The sequence below is a fragment of the Paroedura picta genome, chromosome 6 (assembly GCF_049243985.1).
Source record: "Paroedura picta isolate Pp20150507F chromosome 6, Ppicta_v3.0, whole genome shotgun sequence".
In the NCBI taxonomy this organism is placed as follows: Eukaryota; Metazoa; Chordata; class Lepidosauria; order Squamata; family Gekkonidae; genus Paroedura; species Paroedura picta.
In genome coordinates this window covers 38,543,254-38,561,100 of record NC_135374.1, presented here as the reverse complement: position 1 = coordinate 38,561,100, position 17,847 = coordinate 38,543,254, and the positions used below count along the sequence as shown (strand labels likewise).

At 41.8% G+C, this 17,847-nt stretch overlaps 1 protein-coding gene across 1 annotated transcript; it reads right to left on the bottom strand.

Moving 5' to 3' along the window:
• Positions 1-4,954: 4,954 nt before the first annotated feature.
• ABHD10 (abhydrolase domain containing 10, depalmitoylase) lies at positions 4,955-15,877 on the bottom strand. The gene is made up of 5 exons (XM_077342179.1): positions 15,671-15,877; positions 13,291-13,474; positions 11,643-11,754; positions 10,803-10,940; positions 4,955-8,679 (listed from the first exon to the last, which is right to left on the bottom strand). The coding sequence occupies exons 1-5, from the start codon at positions 15,783-15,785 to the stop codon at positions 8,338-8,340; spliced, it is 891 nt and encodes a 296-aa protein (XP_077198294.1). The 5' UTR covers positions 15,786-15,877; the 3' UTR covers positions 4,955-8,337.
• Between the last annotated feature and the right edge of the window lie 1,970 nt (positions 15,878-17,847).

The window sequence follows — 17,847 nt, the reverse complement described above, 5'->3', positions numbered from 1 at the left end:
GGATTGATCGCCCAGCCTTATGGACAGCTTTCAGACAACATTTCAGCTGCTTAACACTCTGCGCCACAAGAGGCTCTTGAGTTAAAGGTAAAGGTAAAGGTATCTCCTGTGCAAGCACCGAGTTATGTCTGACCCTTGGGGTGACGCTTTCCAGCATTTTCATGGTAGACTTTGAGTTAGATGTATACTGTTCTTTAAAAAATCAAATCTAATATTTCTATTAATGAAGGTGTATGGATAAGGATAAAAGAGAGAATGAACTAGTATAGAATTATCATACAGGGAGTGTAAGGAAGGACATCGATCGGGGGCAGCCCAACCAGGAAGGCCAGTTCATAGGGAACCAAAAGTAAAAGGATTCAGATGCCTTTATACTAACGCCCGAAGCATGGGCAATAAGAAGAAAGAGCTGGAACTTCTCATGCTGATGGAAAGGTATGATCTACTAGGCAACACAAAAACTTGGTGGAATGATTCTCATGACTGGAATGTAATAGTGGATGGATATGAACTGTTCAGAAAAAAACAGAATAGATCGAAGAGGTGGAGGAGTAGCACTGTATATGAGGAAAGGGCTTACCTGTCAGGAAATTCTAGTGAAGGAGAATATATCTACAGTGGAAAGCATGTCCTGGATGTCCTGGAGGACTGGAAGAGAACAAACGTTATTCCAATCTTCAAAGGATGACCCGGGAAACGACAGACCAGTGAGTCTGACCTCTGTTGTGGGTAAGATAATGGAGAAGATATTAAAGGCAGCAATCTGCAAACATCTGGAGGACAATTTGGTGATCCAAGGAAGTCAGCATGGATTTGTCTCCAACAGGTCCAACCTGGTTTCTTTTTTTGACCGAGTAACAGGTTTGCTGGATCATGGAAATTCGGTTGATGTCGTTTACTTGGATTTTAGTAAAGCTTTTGATAAGGTTCCCCATGATGTTCTGGTGGATAAATTGAAGGACTGCAATCTGGATTTTCAGATAGTTAGGTGGATAGGGAATTGGTTAGAGAACCACACTCAAAGAGTTGTTGTCAATGGTGTTTCATCAGACCGGAGGGAGGTGAGTAGTGGGGTACCTCAAGACAAGACAAGACGTCATAGTCCCATTGTATACGGCACTGGTCAGACCACACCTGGAGTACTGTGTGCAATTCTGGAGGCCTCACTTCAAGAAGGACGTGGATAAAATTGAAGGGGTACAGAGGAGAGCGACGAGGATGATCTGGGGCCAAGGGACCAAGCCCTATAAAGATAGGTTGAGGGACTTGGGAATGTTCAGCCTGGAGAAAAGGAGGTTGAGAGGGGACATGATAGCCCTCTTTAAGTATTTGAAAGGTTGTCACTTGGAGGAGGGCAGGATGCTGTTTCCGTTGGCTGCAGAGAAAAGGACGCGCAGTAATGGGTTTAAACTACAAGTACAACGATATAGGCTAGATATCAGGAAAAAATTTTCACAGTCAGAGTAATTCAGCAGTGGAATAGGCTGCCTAAGGAAGTGGTGAGCTCCCCCTCACTGGCAGTCTTCAAACAAAGGTTGGATACACACTTTTCTTGGATGCTTCAGGATGCTTTGGGCTGATCCTGCATTGAGCAGGGGGTTGGACTACATGGCCTGTATGGCCCCTTCCAACTCTATGATTCTGTGATTCTATGATTCTGAGATGACTATTCTTTCTACATCTGTGAATCCATAATAGTATTGCCAGTCTTCAAGTTTGGTTTCTGTCAGGGAGAGAGTCAGAGCCTTTCCCTGGGCAGTTTTGGCATTTGAGGAAAGACACATTGGGGTAAGCCCCGTGTGATTTACTTCATGAACTGCTCCATGAAAAAGTTCCATATAAATTATGGCTAAATGCTGTGTAATAGATTATGCGAAAGATGAGCCGATGGATATTATGAAATATCTATTGCAGCTCAGTCAACCATCAGCCACTTCACTGTTTGTATCCAGCGCTTATTTCAGCCTTGACCGTTGAGACTATTTTATTTCCCATTTATTTCCTTCTGTAGGAGGAAACTAATGAAGAGTTTAGCACTGTAAACCTAATAAAGCCCACCACAGGCTAGAGGCATTCAAATTAATTGAAAACCTGAAAATCCAAACAGCTCTGTCTTAGTTACAAAGAAGTTGCAATGCAAAAGACACAGCTGTCCACCTTTATTAGTACTTAGATTTGGAAAAGGTTTTTTTTTAAATCAAGTATTCTATTGAACCAAATCCGTATTTCATAAAACAAATTGCAAGGTGCAGACTTGCAGATCAGGCAACTGGACTGGACATATGCAAGAGAAACATTATCCCTCCCTAGATAATTATGTTTTTTCATCACTGAAATAGAGGAGGCTGGAGGCACAAAACATCCTTTCCCTTGGATTCTGTTGTCCAAAGAAACTGCATCATCTGGCTTCATACTAAATTTGAGACCGTAATAATGAAGTTTATAGAGCACTTCAAGTCCTTCATATGTATTACTTTAAAACATACTGGTAAAGCAGGGTTTTTTATCCCTGTAGAATCATAGAGTTGGAAGGTACCTCCAGGGTCATCTAGTACAACCCCCTGCACAAAACAGGAACTCACAACTACCTGCCGACTCACAGTGACTCCAATTTCATGTCCAAATGACTCCCTATGCCAAAAGTCTCCAGAATCCAGCCTGGCCTGGAGGAAATTCACCATCCCAGCCTGGCCTGGAGGAAATTCACCAGCAATTAGCAATTCCCTGGGTATTAAGGAAGGGCCACAAGAGACAAACACTGGCACATCCCTTCCTGCCCACCCACTAACAATCTATTCATAAAATCAGCATTTCTATCAGATGACTATCTAGCCTCTGCTTAAAAACTTCCAAAGAAGGAGAACTCACCACCTCCTGAGGAAGCCTGTTCCACTCTGGAACTGCTCTGCCAGGAACTTCTTCCGGATACTTAGCCAAAAATTCTTTTGAATTAAATTAAACTCATTTGTTCTGGTCCAATCCTTTGGGGCAACAGAAAACTACTCTGTTCCATCTTCTGTATGACAGCCCTTCAAGTACTTGAAGATATACTTAATCATCTTATCTCCAGCCTAACCAGACCAAGCTCCCTCAACCTTTCCTCATACGACTTGGTCTCCAAGCCCCTCACCATCTTTGTAGCTCTTTTCTGGACATGCTCCGGTTTCTCTACATCTTCAGTTGTGGAGCCCAAAACTGAACAATGCACGCCAGGTGAGGTCTAACCAGAGCAAAGTGGTAACATCACCATACATAATCTAGACACTATTTTTCTTTTAATGCAGCCCAAAATCCTGTTTACCTTTTTAGCTACTGAGTCACACTGCTGACTCATGTTCAGTGTCTGGTGTACTAAGAACTCCAGATCCTTTTCACGTGTGCTACTGTCAAGACAAGTCTCATCAATCCCGTACATCTGATTTTTCCTAACTAAATCCAGAACTTTACATTTTTGACTATTAAAATTCATTTTATTCATTTGAGCCCAGTCTTCTAGCCTGTCAAGATCATCCTGTACCCTGATTCTGTCTTCTGATGTGTTTGCTTCCTCTCCCAGTTTAGTATCATCTGCAAATGTAATAAGCACCCCCTCTATTCCTTCATCCAAATAATTTAATTTATGAATATGTTGAATAACACAGGACCCAGGACAGATCCCTGAGGCACTCCACTCGTCACTCCTCTCCAAGATGATGAACCATTTAGTTGCCTGCCTCCAATCTTCTGGCACTTCACCTATTCTCCATGAATTGTCAAAAATTATGCACAGATGCTCAGAAATTACATTTGAAAGTTCTTTTAGTACTCTTGGATGCAATTCATCTGGCCCAGATTTGGTTTCATTTAAAGAAACTAGGTGTTTATGGACTACCCCTACATTGATCCTAGGCCACAACTCTCATCCCTCATCACATGAAATGTATTAGTCTTCAACACTGGTCCCCAATCTGGGGGGTTACAAAGCCACGCTGACAAAGAGAGGAACCTCAGAGAGGAACAATGAAATTGCAGGTCTGCTTAGCCCAATAGTGAGAAAAGGCAGCAGAGTTGACACACTCACTGTATCATTCCTGTTTATTCCCTCAGCAAGGATGAGTCTTCCACCCAAGCAGAGTGGTAATAGGATCAGTCCTTAATATGTAACAGAAGACCATGTACCATATTGCCTCCCAGATTCATAGAATTGGTAGATAGAGCCAAGCTAGGCACCTAGGAATGATCTCTGTCACTCTTTCAGCCTGCCCGGCCTACCTTATGGTCATAAAATGGTGCAAGATAGAAAGGAGAGGGAAGAACCACTATTGGAAGATGAAATGAAAACCCCGTATCCAATAGTGGACAAGTGTGGGGCAGAGGGAAAAACAAGTTCTAGATTCTTGCAGGTTTCAGTTAGGTAGTTACATAGTTACTCTAGAAGTGGGTCCTGCAAAATATAGTAAGCTTAGAAACAAGTCCACCCAAGTCTCCAATAAGATTTTTTTGTTTTTTCACGCTCCTCTGCAAAAGATATGAAGTACTGATTCTGCTCGTGATTTCATTTAGTAACAGCTGAACATTCTTAACTGTCACCAATGGGTTTAACCTCCTTTTGAAGCCACCCAAGCTGTTTGCCACCAGTGCATTATGTTGCAGAGAATTTCCTTAGTTTAATTATTTAATTATACATCGTACAGATTACTTCTTCTTAGTATGGAATTTTACCACCAGCAACTTCATTGTGCAACTCTGCAATCTAGGATTATGAAAAAGAAAACAATCTGTTTCTCAAAACTCCACATTATTTTAGAAGCAATTCAACAGTGCCCCCCCAAGTCATCTTTTTCTAACATTAAAAAGCAATGAGGTCACTGCTTTCTAAAATGATGTTGTACAGTTGTCATTTTTCTGCAGATTGATGAACTTTTACATTTTTACATTTGGATAGTGCTAGAATAACTGCATAGTAATACATACATACTTTGGAACCTTTTTAATGAGTACAGAATATTTAACATGGTTACATAAGAAAAAACGTGATGTGTTATCTTTGCTTTATGTTCAAATCATTACTATTTCAAGGCATTCTTATTTCTTTCAGAACACAGGCCATGACTCTGCAAATACCTGTAATACTTTTAAAACTTTATTACCACAACTGGTACATCTCAGAAAGCATCTCAATTGTACAAACAAGTTAGGAAGGAGAAATGAGAAAAAGTACAAAGCTAGCTTTAGCCCTCAAACTCCTAAGCATAATTTAGTTCAAGGAGCCTCATTTCATATGTTCCTTTTCTGTATAGATACAATACAATGTGATCATCCAGTGGAAGACAGTATGACTAAAACAAAGGGTACGGATGGACAAGAAATATATTTGTCCCAATACATTCCTTGGTATCCATGTTATAGTCTATTACTGTACAGAAAACAGATCACAAATTCTGCCAAGAACACTGGAGCCGCATTAACACAAGGTATTTATCAAGGTGTTTTTGTAATACAAACATGAGTTCTGGCTTCAAGAACGTAACAATCTGGCAGGTCTTCCTAGGAAAGGGGCAGAATTCTTTTTTCATGCAACAACAGGAACAAGACTTATTATTGCTTCTGGCTGGAAGCAACAAGAGCCACACATGGATGCATGGTGTGAAAAACTTAAGAGAACTAGCAGTGATGGCCAAACAGACTTGGTTAATCAAAGACTGCCAGAAGAATTCCAAAAACATTGGGACAAGTATTTAAAATGTCTGTGAAATGTCTATTCTAAAACTTGCTGTAACATCTGTAATACTGTTAAAATTTAAAAAAATAAAGATTGTAACAGTCTGCTTTTAAGAGGACAGCACATATCTATGCTTATGTCATACTTGTAATAGCAAGCTTGTTAAATAGTAAATGCTGAGAATCGATAAGGTATTTCACTAGACTCCAAGTGCTGAAGAGTCTCTGAGGGAACAACACTTTTCTGCACTCACAGCTGATGGTATTAATCATAATAAAAATACATCCTCAAGTTGCATAGTAACATGGCCCATAATTCTGAATTTTTACATAAGCAATCTTGCATTTCACACAGGGGTAAGAATAATATGTCCTCTGAAAAAATTCCTTTGTTCAGAAAAGAGAACAGCAGCCCCTCCAAAAAAGGAGGCTTTAGGTCAGTAGCTCCGAAGTATAGCGGAATAAGCCACACAACTGTGAATCTTTAGTTTCATGATCTATCTAATATCATTCCTACAGGAGAATTAGACACAGGATTTCGCTTTAAGCTTATAACATATTGTACATTAGCAACATATTCCTTAACATTTTTGGTTAAAACATCCTATTCCATATAGGTACTATCTCCTCACCCAAACATGCCTATATCCTAAGAAAAAGTGGAAAAACTGACTAGCCTTAAAGTGCCATGCTGTCGCTGTTTCTGCAAGACTTAATGCAAAAGAAAATGCTCTAGGAACCATGGTAAACCTAAAGTAGTATCACTTAGCTGGCTAGCAATTCCAGAAGATATGTTTTCCCTAAATGGTGTCTGCTCATTGGAAACCCTAGGGGACTCAGTTCCTCTAAATATCTGTGAAATGGCCATCTGGGCCGCGCTGTCCGGGACACAGGAACTGGCTGTCTGTTTGGCACTTCCGATCAAGCAGCTGAAGCTGGGTGCATCTGGATTAGGCCACCTCCTCAAGCCGCGTGCAAGCCGCTCGCCCAGCCTTGCCACCAGAAGCTTCCTGGCTGGTGAGGAGGGTGCATCCACGGCTCGCAGGTTCCAGAGACCGCGCATGCCAGCCTGGAGGGGGGGGGACTTTTCCTGGCTTCTTCCCCTGTGAAGGCCTCTTGACAGGTTGATGACGCGGCGAGAGGCCTTCACGGGGTGAGTGGCTGCTCCCATGCACACTGTCCCGGGGGGGGGACTTTCCCTGGCCGCTTGATCTGCTAAGGCCTCTCGACGCGTCACAAGCATGGCGAGAGGCTTTCACGGGGCGAGCGGCTGCTCCCGAGCATGCTTGCCCAGGGGCGCAGGGACGCCTTTTCCAGACCCTTCCAGGACCCATTTTTAAAACGGACTTTCCTACTAGTGTACAAATAAAATATTTACAATCACAAGATGGCTGAACTGGGCAAACCTGCAGAACTTTAAGTATTCTCTAGCACAGTGGTCCCCAACCTGCGGGCCGCGGCTCGGTGCCGGGCCGTGAAGGCCATGGTGCCGGGCCGCGGCTCCCTCTCGCCGCCCCCCCGCAGTAAAAAACTTCCCGGGCCGCAAGCTTGAGGCCCGGGAAGCTTCTTACTGCGGGAGGGCGGGGAGAGGGAATCAGGGCCGGGCCGCGCATCGTGCGGGCGCGGCCCGCGGCCCGATGCGCGGGTGCGGCCCGCGGGCGCGGCGCGATGCATGGGCACAGCCCGCAGGTGCGGCCCGATGCACGGGCGCGGCCCGCCGGCTCGGCCAGTCCGTGCGGGCGCGGCCCGATGCCCTGTCGGTCCCCAGCCTCGGAATGGTTGGGGACCACTGCTCTAGCAAACAAACAAGGAAAGGTTTATTAAAAATATCAATATTATGTACTAATACCTACAGACAAGCAAAACATGCTCATGATCTCGTTGTACCCTCTATTTAACTCCCTTTATACCCTCTGTATAATTCCCATGCACACACTATTTGGAAATAACTCACAAGGACCGGATTTCATGTAATGTATTTAGGCTTCAGGTAAGCAAATTCCTTCCTTCGTGCATAGATGCATATTAAGCAATTGGCTTGTATGTGATTTTACTGTGGTGAAGGATGCGTTAGAAAATTACAAGAAACAGTTCCAGAAACCTACAACTTTGTTGTAAGTAGAACAGAAGTAATTCAAATTAATTTTAAATATGAAAAATGTTTATTTTCCCCATTCATTTTCCCCCAACATGAAGCCGTATTTGTATGAACCAAAAATAGTATGCAAGTCTGTGCAGGCAGATTTCTTCTAAGTTGCATTTTACAGCTCAAGTGGAAGAACATTAGAATGCATATTTATTTTAAGGTTTAAAAAGGATAAAAAATCCACAATATATTATAAGAAAGTGGAAATTGTTGGCACAAATATATCCAGGTACAAAAGTTAGGAAATAGGTATCGGAAAAAAGATGATTTGGTTGTGGTAGAAAGGATTTAGACAGCAAGCAGCATTTTCTTCACATTTTCTGCCATTTGTGCAAATGTCATATTAAAATACAGCTTTACCAAGGAAATGGTGATGACCAAACAACCCTAAAGCTCTGAGTCCTTCCAGATGACCAGTCACAGTTTGAAAATCTCCCCCAGCTGAGCCACAGCTAAATGCAAACCTCTTCTGTTATTGCCTGTTCTACAATTCATGTTAGTGTGGTCAGCTTGTCAATTAAGTCTTCAACAGTGTACACAAGAAGTTTGATATCATCTTGTTCTTTCATTCGATGTTGTCCAGCTTTGCGGAGAATAATATCCACATCTGTGCTGACCACCCGATCAGCAATTTTCAAGGAAATCTGCCATGGAACATTTTCATCTTTTATGCCATGGAGAAGTCGCACAGGACACTTTATGGGAAGAGGAGTACCCAACACACAGTGATTTTCTGCCTCCTGAATGACCTCATATGGTATACTGTAAAAGCCTTCTTCATTGTGCTTGGTTGGCAATTTCCATTCACCTTTTTCTTCTATTTCTTTCTTCACCTATGAAATTAACCATATGTGACAGACTCCATTAAAGAGGCCTAAAAAACATTTTAATCCAACTCAGCCCAAGGCAAGTTTACACACATCTGCACATCACTGTAATGCCCTTAAGGACTGACTTGCATCACTCTAATGTGCCATCAGGAGGAGCTAACAACTGAATTAAACCACACATTTCAGTTTAAGGCAAATTCCTAGACTACTAGCCATTCCAACCAGGCAGTAAAGCTCTTCATCAACTTCAAGTAACAATGCCAAATGCAGAGCATGAAGCAAAAATCAGGGGCTTAAAATCAATACTGTGAGTAGATTACATTTAAATAGCATAACATGCATCTGCCCTGTAGGAGGGGCCAACACATGGCTAATATTTTGACACTGTTCTGGTCACAAGGTTGTATGAATAATAGTTTGAACTGTGTGTCCACTGTGAACGTTCTAGGTCTTTCTTCTCTTCAGTGGGGCAAGCTCCTCCCAAACTGGTTAGCTCACACCCCCACTTGCTTCAAGCAGGGCTATGCAAATTAGTATGTCTCTCCAGGAGTGACTGTCCCTTCCAGGCACTGAATAGCTCCCCAGTACAACAAGTATGGTATAACTTTAATCACCTTAGTAACAGTAAACTAAATTGTAACCATGTTTTCAACATCCACTGCATAAACATCAATTGATGAATAAAACCTGCCATAATACACAGAAAAATAATGCAGTGGGATAACTGGAGGACTTCGCTCCACTGAAGAGAAGAAACCTTCAGGTAAAGTCCAATGTTTTGTCTCCTTCAGTGGGGGAAGTATTCCAAAACTGATTATATAACCAAGCTAAATACAGGGTAGTCAAACAAACGACCCCTGCACTATGTTCATCCCAGCTCTTGCTGGAGAATTCATCTCCCAAAAGCAATCTCAATGGAATTCTGCTGAACTATTATGAAATGTTTAACCAATAAAAGGAAACCAGGTTGCTGCTGTACCCATGTCCTTGGTAGGTTTCTTGTTTCCTGTAGGCACTAGTGCTCTAGTAAGATGGGCTACAACCATTATAGACTGTCTCAAACACAAGTACCATATGCTTTATTTGGTACAAATAACATATGTGATAGTTTAAATGTTTTGTCATTGTTAAGTATCTATGGAGAACCCTCCAAAACAACCAACATAATCCATTCCCTCTCTCTGCTGTGAAGGAATTGGGGTAACCCCCCCCCCAACCATTGGTTAAATTGCAAAATAGTCTTTTACCTTTGGAGTAACGTAAGTATCCATGGTAACTACTACTATAACTTTGTTGAAAGTGCAGAGTTCCTTATATACTGATAAAGTCCCTAATTCTCAGACCCTCCTAATCAGAATCATGCCCATGACAGATATCTTAATTCCAACTAAAACAAGGACTTAAGGGGAATGGTTTTACTAAGGCCAACAGCCTCCTGGAAAAAAACTATATTTAGGAACCATATACTGCACTTTGATTGCTTGAAGCTTTATACCTTTGACGTATTTCCAAATGAACTTGTCACAAGATAACTTGTTTGTGCCAAAACTCCTCCCATGTAATATCAACATCAACAATTTTTGCCCCCAGGAATGCAGGTCAAAAATGGATCTGTAGCTCAGCAAATTCCTGGTCAAATAGCATCCCTGTTTCTAACACTGTGAGCTGAATTGGGTCCAAATCCCTGTGCCAAAAAAGGTGCCTGACCAACACTTAGCTTAGTTTGTTGGTGGAAAAAATTACAGGGGTCCTGATGCAAAGTGTTTGATCCATCAGCAGCCTTGCCCTCATATCTAGACATGAACCTCTTCAATGTCCAGCTCAAGCCATATATAGGTCTTCCAGTGATCCTTACAATTTCATTGATCCCTATAATAAAGGCCATCCCTCAACATATCAACCTGATGAGATCGCTGACATTTAGCTAGTGTTTGAATAGAAGTTAAAAAGCCAAAGTTAGATTCAGCAAACAGGATTTAATGTAAAACATTTTTTCTTTGCAAAAGTCTGCAACATAGGAAAGCTCTCTGTCGTGTTACTTTGCAGAAATGATATCCTCCTTAGGGCACAGCAACTTCACAATACAACACAGATAGGACTGACCAAAAGACAGTGTTTCTACTTACTTCTATGGGAAGTTGTTGAAAAGTTGCTACAAGATTGTCTGCAGCTGCAGCTATTCCAACCAGAGCAGCCACCTTTTCCGGCCGGACAATTGCTGCATGAAGCATCAGCCATCCACCCAAACTGGAACCAACTAAAATCTTAAACCAACCAACTAGCATTAGTGTTTTTGCATTACAGAAAGACAATGTAGGGATTCATGTGGTGTGTTCATCATAAACATGGAGATTAAGCAGCATGAGGACTGACTGAGAATATGAATGCGAATTAATTCTGGAAATAAGAGTTTTAATCAGTCTAATCTCAAGAGAAAACCAGAGGCTTATTATTGCCTTTTTGTAGTATTACCAATTCACATTGTTGCTAGACAATTTATATTCTTGAACTCCTACTTATATTATTCATCTTCTGCTTCCAAACTATGATCTCAAGGTAGCCTTCCCCCACCTGCCATTTTACACCATTGCCTAATGAACATTTACATACTACATAATCATACCAGCTGTCTTTCCTGCTAAATATTCTTCAGGTCAATATAAATTTTGCTTTTTCAGAGAAACATCCAGTGTGGTAGGGCTGTAGTAAAACTAGAACTGCTCTGGAAGACACTTTGCGATGCAACAAGGGCTGTGCTTTATGGCACTGTTTATTGTATGCATTGTATGACCCAGTTTTTGTATTTCTTTCAGCATAGGTTATACTATTCCTGATGTATTCCTAAATTTTGCAATCCACCTTACGTTTCAGCTAGAGTCTATAAAGTATATAAATAAATAAATACCCAACCATTTTGACTCACAATAAAGTATTGCAACAACTGTTTTAAAAATAATCTTCACAACCTGTGGTCCATCTGTGAGTTCATCTAGTACCGAAAGAACATCCTTCCGCCACTTTCCCACTGTTGATTCTTTAACACTGCCTTCTGAACTTCCACAACCCGTGTAATCAAACCTATGAAGTCAAGTAAAAATATTAATTTATGTAAATATGCAGATTTCTTTGAGTCTCAAGGATCCCCAACAAAATTAACGGCGATATAATAAGAATTGGTACTTGGTAGGCAAATGATAATTGAGACAGCAAATGTCTTTTTTCTGTGTCCTATCTCCGGTGCCATCAGCAATTCTTGCAACACCATACCAATTTAGTACAGGAAATACAAAAGTACATAAAAGCAGACTGCACAGTCCCATGTTTTATGTGGAAAATGCCAAGCAATCTGAATCTATGCACATTCCATTTTCCCTATTCAAATATTACGCTTCTGCATAAACAACCAGTGACATCTGAGGTGAGGAAGGTATACCAGCTCGATGGGAAGATTTACTCCCTCTCTCAGTCTATAAAAGCTAGACTTCTTCAAGGGACCCACCTGCCTGGGAAATTAAACACTGCTTTTAATGTCATAGCCACAGGAACAAAGTCCAAATCATTTTTTTTCAATTTTTTTCATGCTGAAATGGTACTCGGCTGCTTTTTCCTTTAGCCTCTGACCAAAAGCAGCTGACAGATGACTAAACTCCTAGTAGAAGTTATGGCTGGCCAGATGGGTGCCTAACAATACCTGAGGAAGACACTGACCGTTTACGCACTGGAGGTTTCATGCCGGGCTGCAAAGCTGGAGTTTTAATCATGGTAGGTTTGACCCAGTGCACCCCTTTTCCCCCCATCTGTGCTCCTGCATATCTGGGGCAGTGAAATTCCCAGTGCATAAACGGTCACTGCCTAACAACCTCTACAGGCATGAATGTAGAATAAAGTGGTACCAGGATCCAAACTAGCCTATACCTTACCAGAATCACCTTGACATACTACAGTCTTGGTTCAACAGCACAAGGGTTCATATTTTCAGACTTCTGCATGCTGAGGTCAGGAGGAGCTACGCAATTAAAAGCAAGCTTTTTCCCCCTCTCTGACCTAAAAGCCTCTTATTTCCCTCAGGTTCTCCTTTCTTAAATGGGCAGTCTTTTTAGCTATATGCAGAACAAAAGACCCCCAATAGAGTACCATATTTACTCAACAGGAAGACAACCATGAATGTTCAGATGACCACACCCTAAAAATGCTATGCAAAAAAAGTTTATTACTGGACATAACTGTGATTTTGTATGCAAATTTAGGATAACTAACATATGTATCTTTTAACAAATGAAATCAACACTATTGATTTTAGAGTCAGCATAAGTCAATCTACTACATGAAATACATTTTTTCAGCAAAGAAGGGATGGCAGAATATGGACAGCGATCCTTCTTACCCAACACAAAAGCGTCTCAAATGTCTTCTGTCATCCATGATGTTTTGAAGTATATTTCATTTCAAAACAGTTCAACCAATTTTGTGTTACTGAGACTCTTTAATGTGGATCCTCATTTTGACCCAATTTATCCAGTCTTGTTCCTTATCACAAGGAGGACTGAATTATTAGGAAGAATCAGTCATTTGCAACAGTAACTTCATAGGTATGATTAACCTCTCAAGACATACCTTACAAAAGCATGACCAATAGACTTGCAGAAATCTTCCAGTGCCAGTGCCTTCTGACCATTCATATTTGAATAAAGCCCTGGGAGGAAGACAACACCAGGATTCTTGCCTTTCAGCTTACGATAAGCTAGTTTTGGACGATCTGGCCAGCTAAGGAAACTCACTGCTGATTTGTGTCTGCAACCTAAACAGAAAGCATATCCTTTGTAAAAGCTATCTTGCTTAATACCCCAAATATTTGCTTCAGTGTCACAATACTTGGCTTTATTTGCCCTAGGTGCAACTCTGGTGATGGAAATATGTTTGCTGATTTGCTTAGTCCCTTTTCCAAATTATACAAATTCAACTATTAGAACAAGATTCTTTGCTTCTTTTTAATTAAATTCATTTATACCCCACTGGTGTCCCCAAATGTCAACTCAAAAAGGGTTTCAACAGTATGTTTGCTAACTTTTTATTCTAACAACCCTGAGGCAGATTAGACCAAGACTGTGCATCTGGCCCAAGGTCATTCATCAACCTTCCATGGCAGTGAGGGGATTTGAACCTGGGATTCCCAAATCCTAGTCTAATACTCTATCCCTACACTATGCTGGGTCTCACCTTGTTGATACTTCATATTTTGGCAGGGTGTTTTTTGGAGGGGGACAACTATTTTACTTGAAAGATATTACCAAGATCTTGTCTGATAGCATGTAACATTCAGAACATCTTAAAGAGAGTTTAATCTCGCCATTCTGAATTTTCTCTGGGCTCAGCATTCCAGAATACATAACTAAAATAATATTTAGAGGAAAGCAGCCTGTATTCTTGACCCCACTGTTCTACTTTTCATTTTGAGACAGTTTTCTTAACTTGCAGTGCTCAAATATGTGGAAAAATGAAAAGAGCAAATGCACTTTAGCCACAATATTTAAATATTATTCTCTCAGCAAAAGGCATTTTTCCTATTGTGGCCATTTTTTTTTACCCCAAATGCTTCAGTGTAATAGCTCAAAAGCCCTACAGATAAGACAAGAAAGTGAAGCACCCCAAGGCACTATGAGATTGCCAGCATAATTAGAACTCATTTTTTTAAAGCAAGCAACTCTGAAAAGGAAAAAGCTGAAGCCACAGGAAACCCTTCAAAAGTAATGCCAAAATTGCTATACAGCAGCTCTAATGTCAGACACATCCTTTTACTTAGACTATAATAGGATCAGGCATGGTTTGAATTGCTGCTACATTTTTCATATTCATGTGTACATTTTTCATATTTGCATGTAAATAGGCCCCCACCTACCACATGGCTACCATCTATCACTGACTGCAGAAAACTCGAGATACAACACTGCTGGTGCTGATTATTTTTAACTAGAAATTATTACTGTTGTTTTTAACTGTTTTAATCTAATTAAAAAAGTTTATGTATATGCATAGATCATATTGTACATCACACAGAACTGGTCTACTGAGATAGGCAGTATAAATTTTGTACTCATATGTAGTGCACACTAACATTATGTATAGATTCAAATAGGCAGCCATGTTTGAAGTAGCACAATAAAATCAGAGTCCAGTAGTACCTTTAAGACCAACAAAGATTTATTCAGGGTATGAGGTTTCGAGTGCAAGCTGAGGAAGAGTGCTCATGCCCTGAATATATCTTTGTTGGCCTTAAAGGTGCTACTGGACTCTGATTTTATAACATTATGCATGTGATACATTTATATGCTAAGAAGCTGTGTCTCCCAGACCCTTCTTGCATCCGAGAAAGAAGTCATTTGCTTGTAATGTCTGCAGCCCTGCTGATGTTACTGGCAAACCGCTGAGATTGCTCCCTTCCCCTTCCCCACTGCAGCCTCCCAACCAACATGACTATTACTCTATGTGGGTCCCACATCTCCAAGGAATAAGTTTACCTGGCGTAAATTTGTTTTGTGGTTTTCTTTCTGTAATAAATCGTGTGTAGATATGGGAAAGTGCAATAACAAACAGCCCTGTGAAACCATAAAGGCTGACAGATTTATTTAAGTGCTGTCAGCAACGTAGAAAGGCGCTTGAGCTGAAGACTGCACTGGCATGAAAGGCTGGGCCATCTCATGCAATGGTCAGTGTATTATGAAGCATTTGCTATTATGTGAGCTGCTCAATTGTAGAGAATTCATGTATTCATAAACTGATACTCTCAGGTCTCATAAAATGCAATGAATTATTAAGCAAACACACACAAACATCTCTTTAGTTCCATATCCAACTTTCTTATAGAATAACACAACAATTTTTCTTTTTCTTTCTAAATGCGGCGCCTTCATCTCTTACAGCTTTCTCTTGGGCCAGGTGGGCTCAGGCCCCGGGGAATAACGCGGCCCCGGAGCGGCTTCACGTCGGCCGTACCTACCTAACCAGTGAGGGAAACCTATGGCTGGGTCCCGGGTGAGGTGGTTGCCCCGCCACAGCATCCTCCTCACGGCTCTCCCCGCCGCCGCCATGTCTCTCCAGGGTGGGTGTGGCATTCAGCGCCACAACACACCCCAACCCTTCGTTGGCGCCGCAAGGAAGGGCGCATGCGTAATAGGAAAGAGAGGCGCAGCGACGACAGAGGCTCGCTCGAATATCTCACGGAGTTCGAACACCCCCCCTCCTCCTCCCCCTTTGGCGATGCCCAATCAGAATTCCGGTGACATTTAAAGCCGTCAGTGTCACGTGAGCATAATATGTATCTCCAGCCGAGCAATCAATGCCTCGACTACAATGCCTCGCAGGGGGGCCATTTCAAGCAGGGGCGCATGGGGATTGTAGTCCGTGGAGATCTGTAGAGCTACAGTTTGGCCACCCCTTGGATTTTGATCTGGAAGTCGCAGTAAAGGCTGTGAAGCCGTGAGAGTGTAACCTCTTTTAGCTCTGTGGTGCTGAAAGACAAAGCTATGTCGGGAAATGTTATTAGACTGGAGGTTGCCTAGGGTTTCCTAGTAGAGGGCATGATGGCCATTGGCTCATAGGAAACGATGGACACTGCCGTTACAATAATGGAAAAAAAATCTCTAGAAGCAAAGGCTGCAAATGCTTCCTGCTTGTGTTTGGTGGGGAGAAGGAAGAAGCTGACCAATAGTACAAGGAAGAGTTTTGAGTGACACCTTAGGGATCTAAGTCCTCAGGTGGGACCTGGGGATCCTCTGGAATTATAACATCTCCAGGCAACAGCGATCAGTTTGCCTGGATAAAATGGCTGCTTTGGAGGGAGGGCTCCATAGCACTGTACTCCACTGAAGTCTCCCTGCTCTAAATTCCACTAATTCCTGTCTCCACCTCCAAAGTGTTCAGGTATTTCCCAGCCCAGAGTTGGCAACCCTGTTTCTAAAGTTTTTAGGAGGTACTGTAGGGCTGTTTCATTCCCCAGAATTTTTAGTGGGCTGTATGTTACAAGCATATTGAATGGGTATTATTTGGGGTTTTAGTGCCTTTCCGTTCATTTTAAACTTGTCCTTGTTAAGCTGCTTTGAATCACAAAGGAGAGATGGGGTATAAATGTTTTTAAATAAATATCAAGTTTTTAAAATACAGCAGGTTGGATTTTAGGAAGGGGTGAATAAGAGACACCGAAAACCATGCAATTTGTGTTTAGCTAAAAGTATTAATGTTGTGCATTTTTGTGGAAATGACAGAGCTACCAACTACAGAAGCAAAACACTAAAATATACATATGATGATTCTCATCAGTAAGAAGCCCCAAAGCAGCCCAAACTAACATTGCTACATAAAACAGCATCGTTTGTAATGTCAAATGTCCCTGAAGTTCATTCCTTGAAACCATTTTCACAGTCATGCTGTTTTCTTAGTAAATGTATAACTTATTTCTGATCTGCTTGACTTCTTATCATGCAGATAACTCTACAGACAGGAGAGACTGATAATCCAGGGTTCTGGTTTCTGCTAATAAGCTCAAAGTTGCTGCATCTTAGTTAGGCTCATATACAAGTACTCTTGCTGCATCTGGACTGAGGTCCAGGCTACTTGTAGACAAATATAGGCAACTGTAGTTCATAGTACCATAAAAGTGAAAGGAGCTATGTCGACTAGCGATCCCCAACCTGTGGGCAGCGGACCACATGTGGTCCGCCGACTAATTGGAGGTGGGCTGCGAAGGACGCCTTCTCCCCCCCCCCCCCCCGGCCTTTTACTTCATCCCCCCCCCCCCCCCGGCCCTTTACAACACACTTCTGGTGTCATTGTCTCCCATCACTCCCAGATGGGACTATCTCATTGCAGAGAAACAAGCCCAGGGTTCCCATTGATTTGTCATTGTCATGAGTTAAAATTTCCATGAAAAGAAAATGTTCATTATGTTCATTGTTGTGGTATGTCTGTATCTTATTTTGAAGGGATGTTTAAACATTACCATAGCGATCAGAGAGCGTTAGGGCAGTGGTTGAGAGTAGAGGAGTAAACTACCCCCCCCCCACCGGGCCTCAGTAAAATTGTCAAGCGTTGAGTGGTCCCCGGTGATAAAAAGGTTGGGGGCCACTAATGTAGACCATTTAGTCTAACCCCCCTGCTCTATGCAGGATCAGCCTGAAT

What these genes read in the sequence shown, in the direction of transcription:
- ABHD10 (XM_077342179.1), bottom strand. Translation starts at nt 15,785, where the DNA reads ATGCCACACCCACCCTGGAGAGACATGGCGGCGGCGGGGAGAGCCGTG. An exon ending in ATTGGTCATGCTTTTGTAAG is followed by an intron (nt 11,755 to 13,290) that starts GTATGTCTTGAG and finishes TTGACTTCATAG; the next exon opens with GTTTGATTACACGGGTTGTG. An exon ending in AACTCACAGATGGACCACAG is followed by an intron (nt 10,941 to 11,642) that starts GTTGTGAAGATT and finishes GGTTGGTTTAAG; the next exon opens with ATTTTAGTTGGTTCCAGTTT.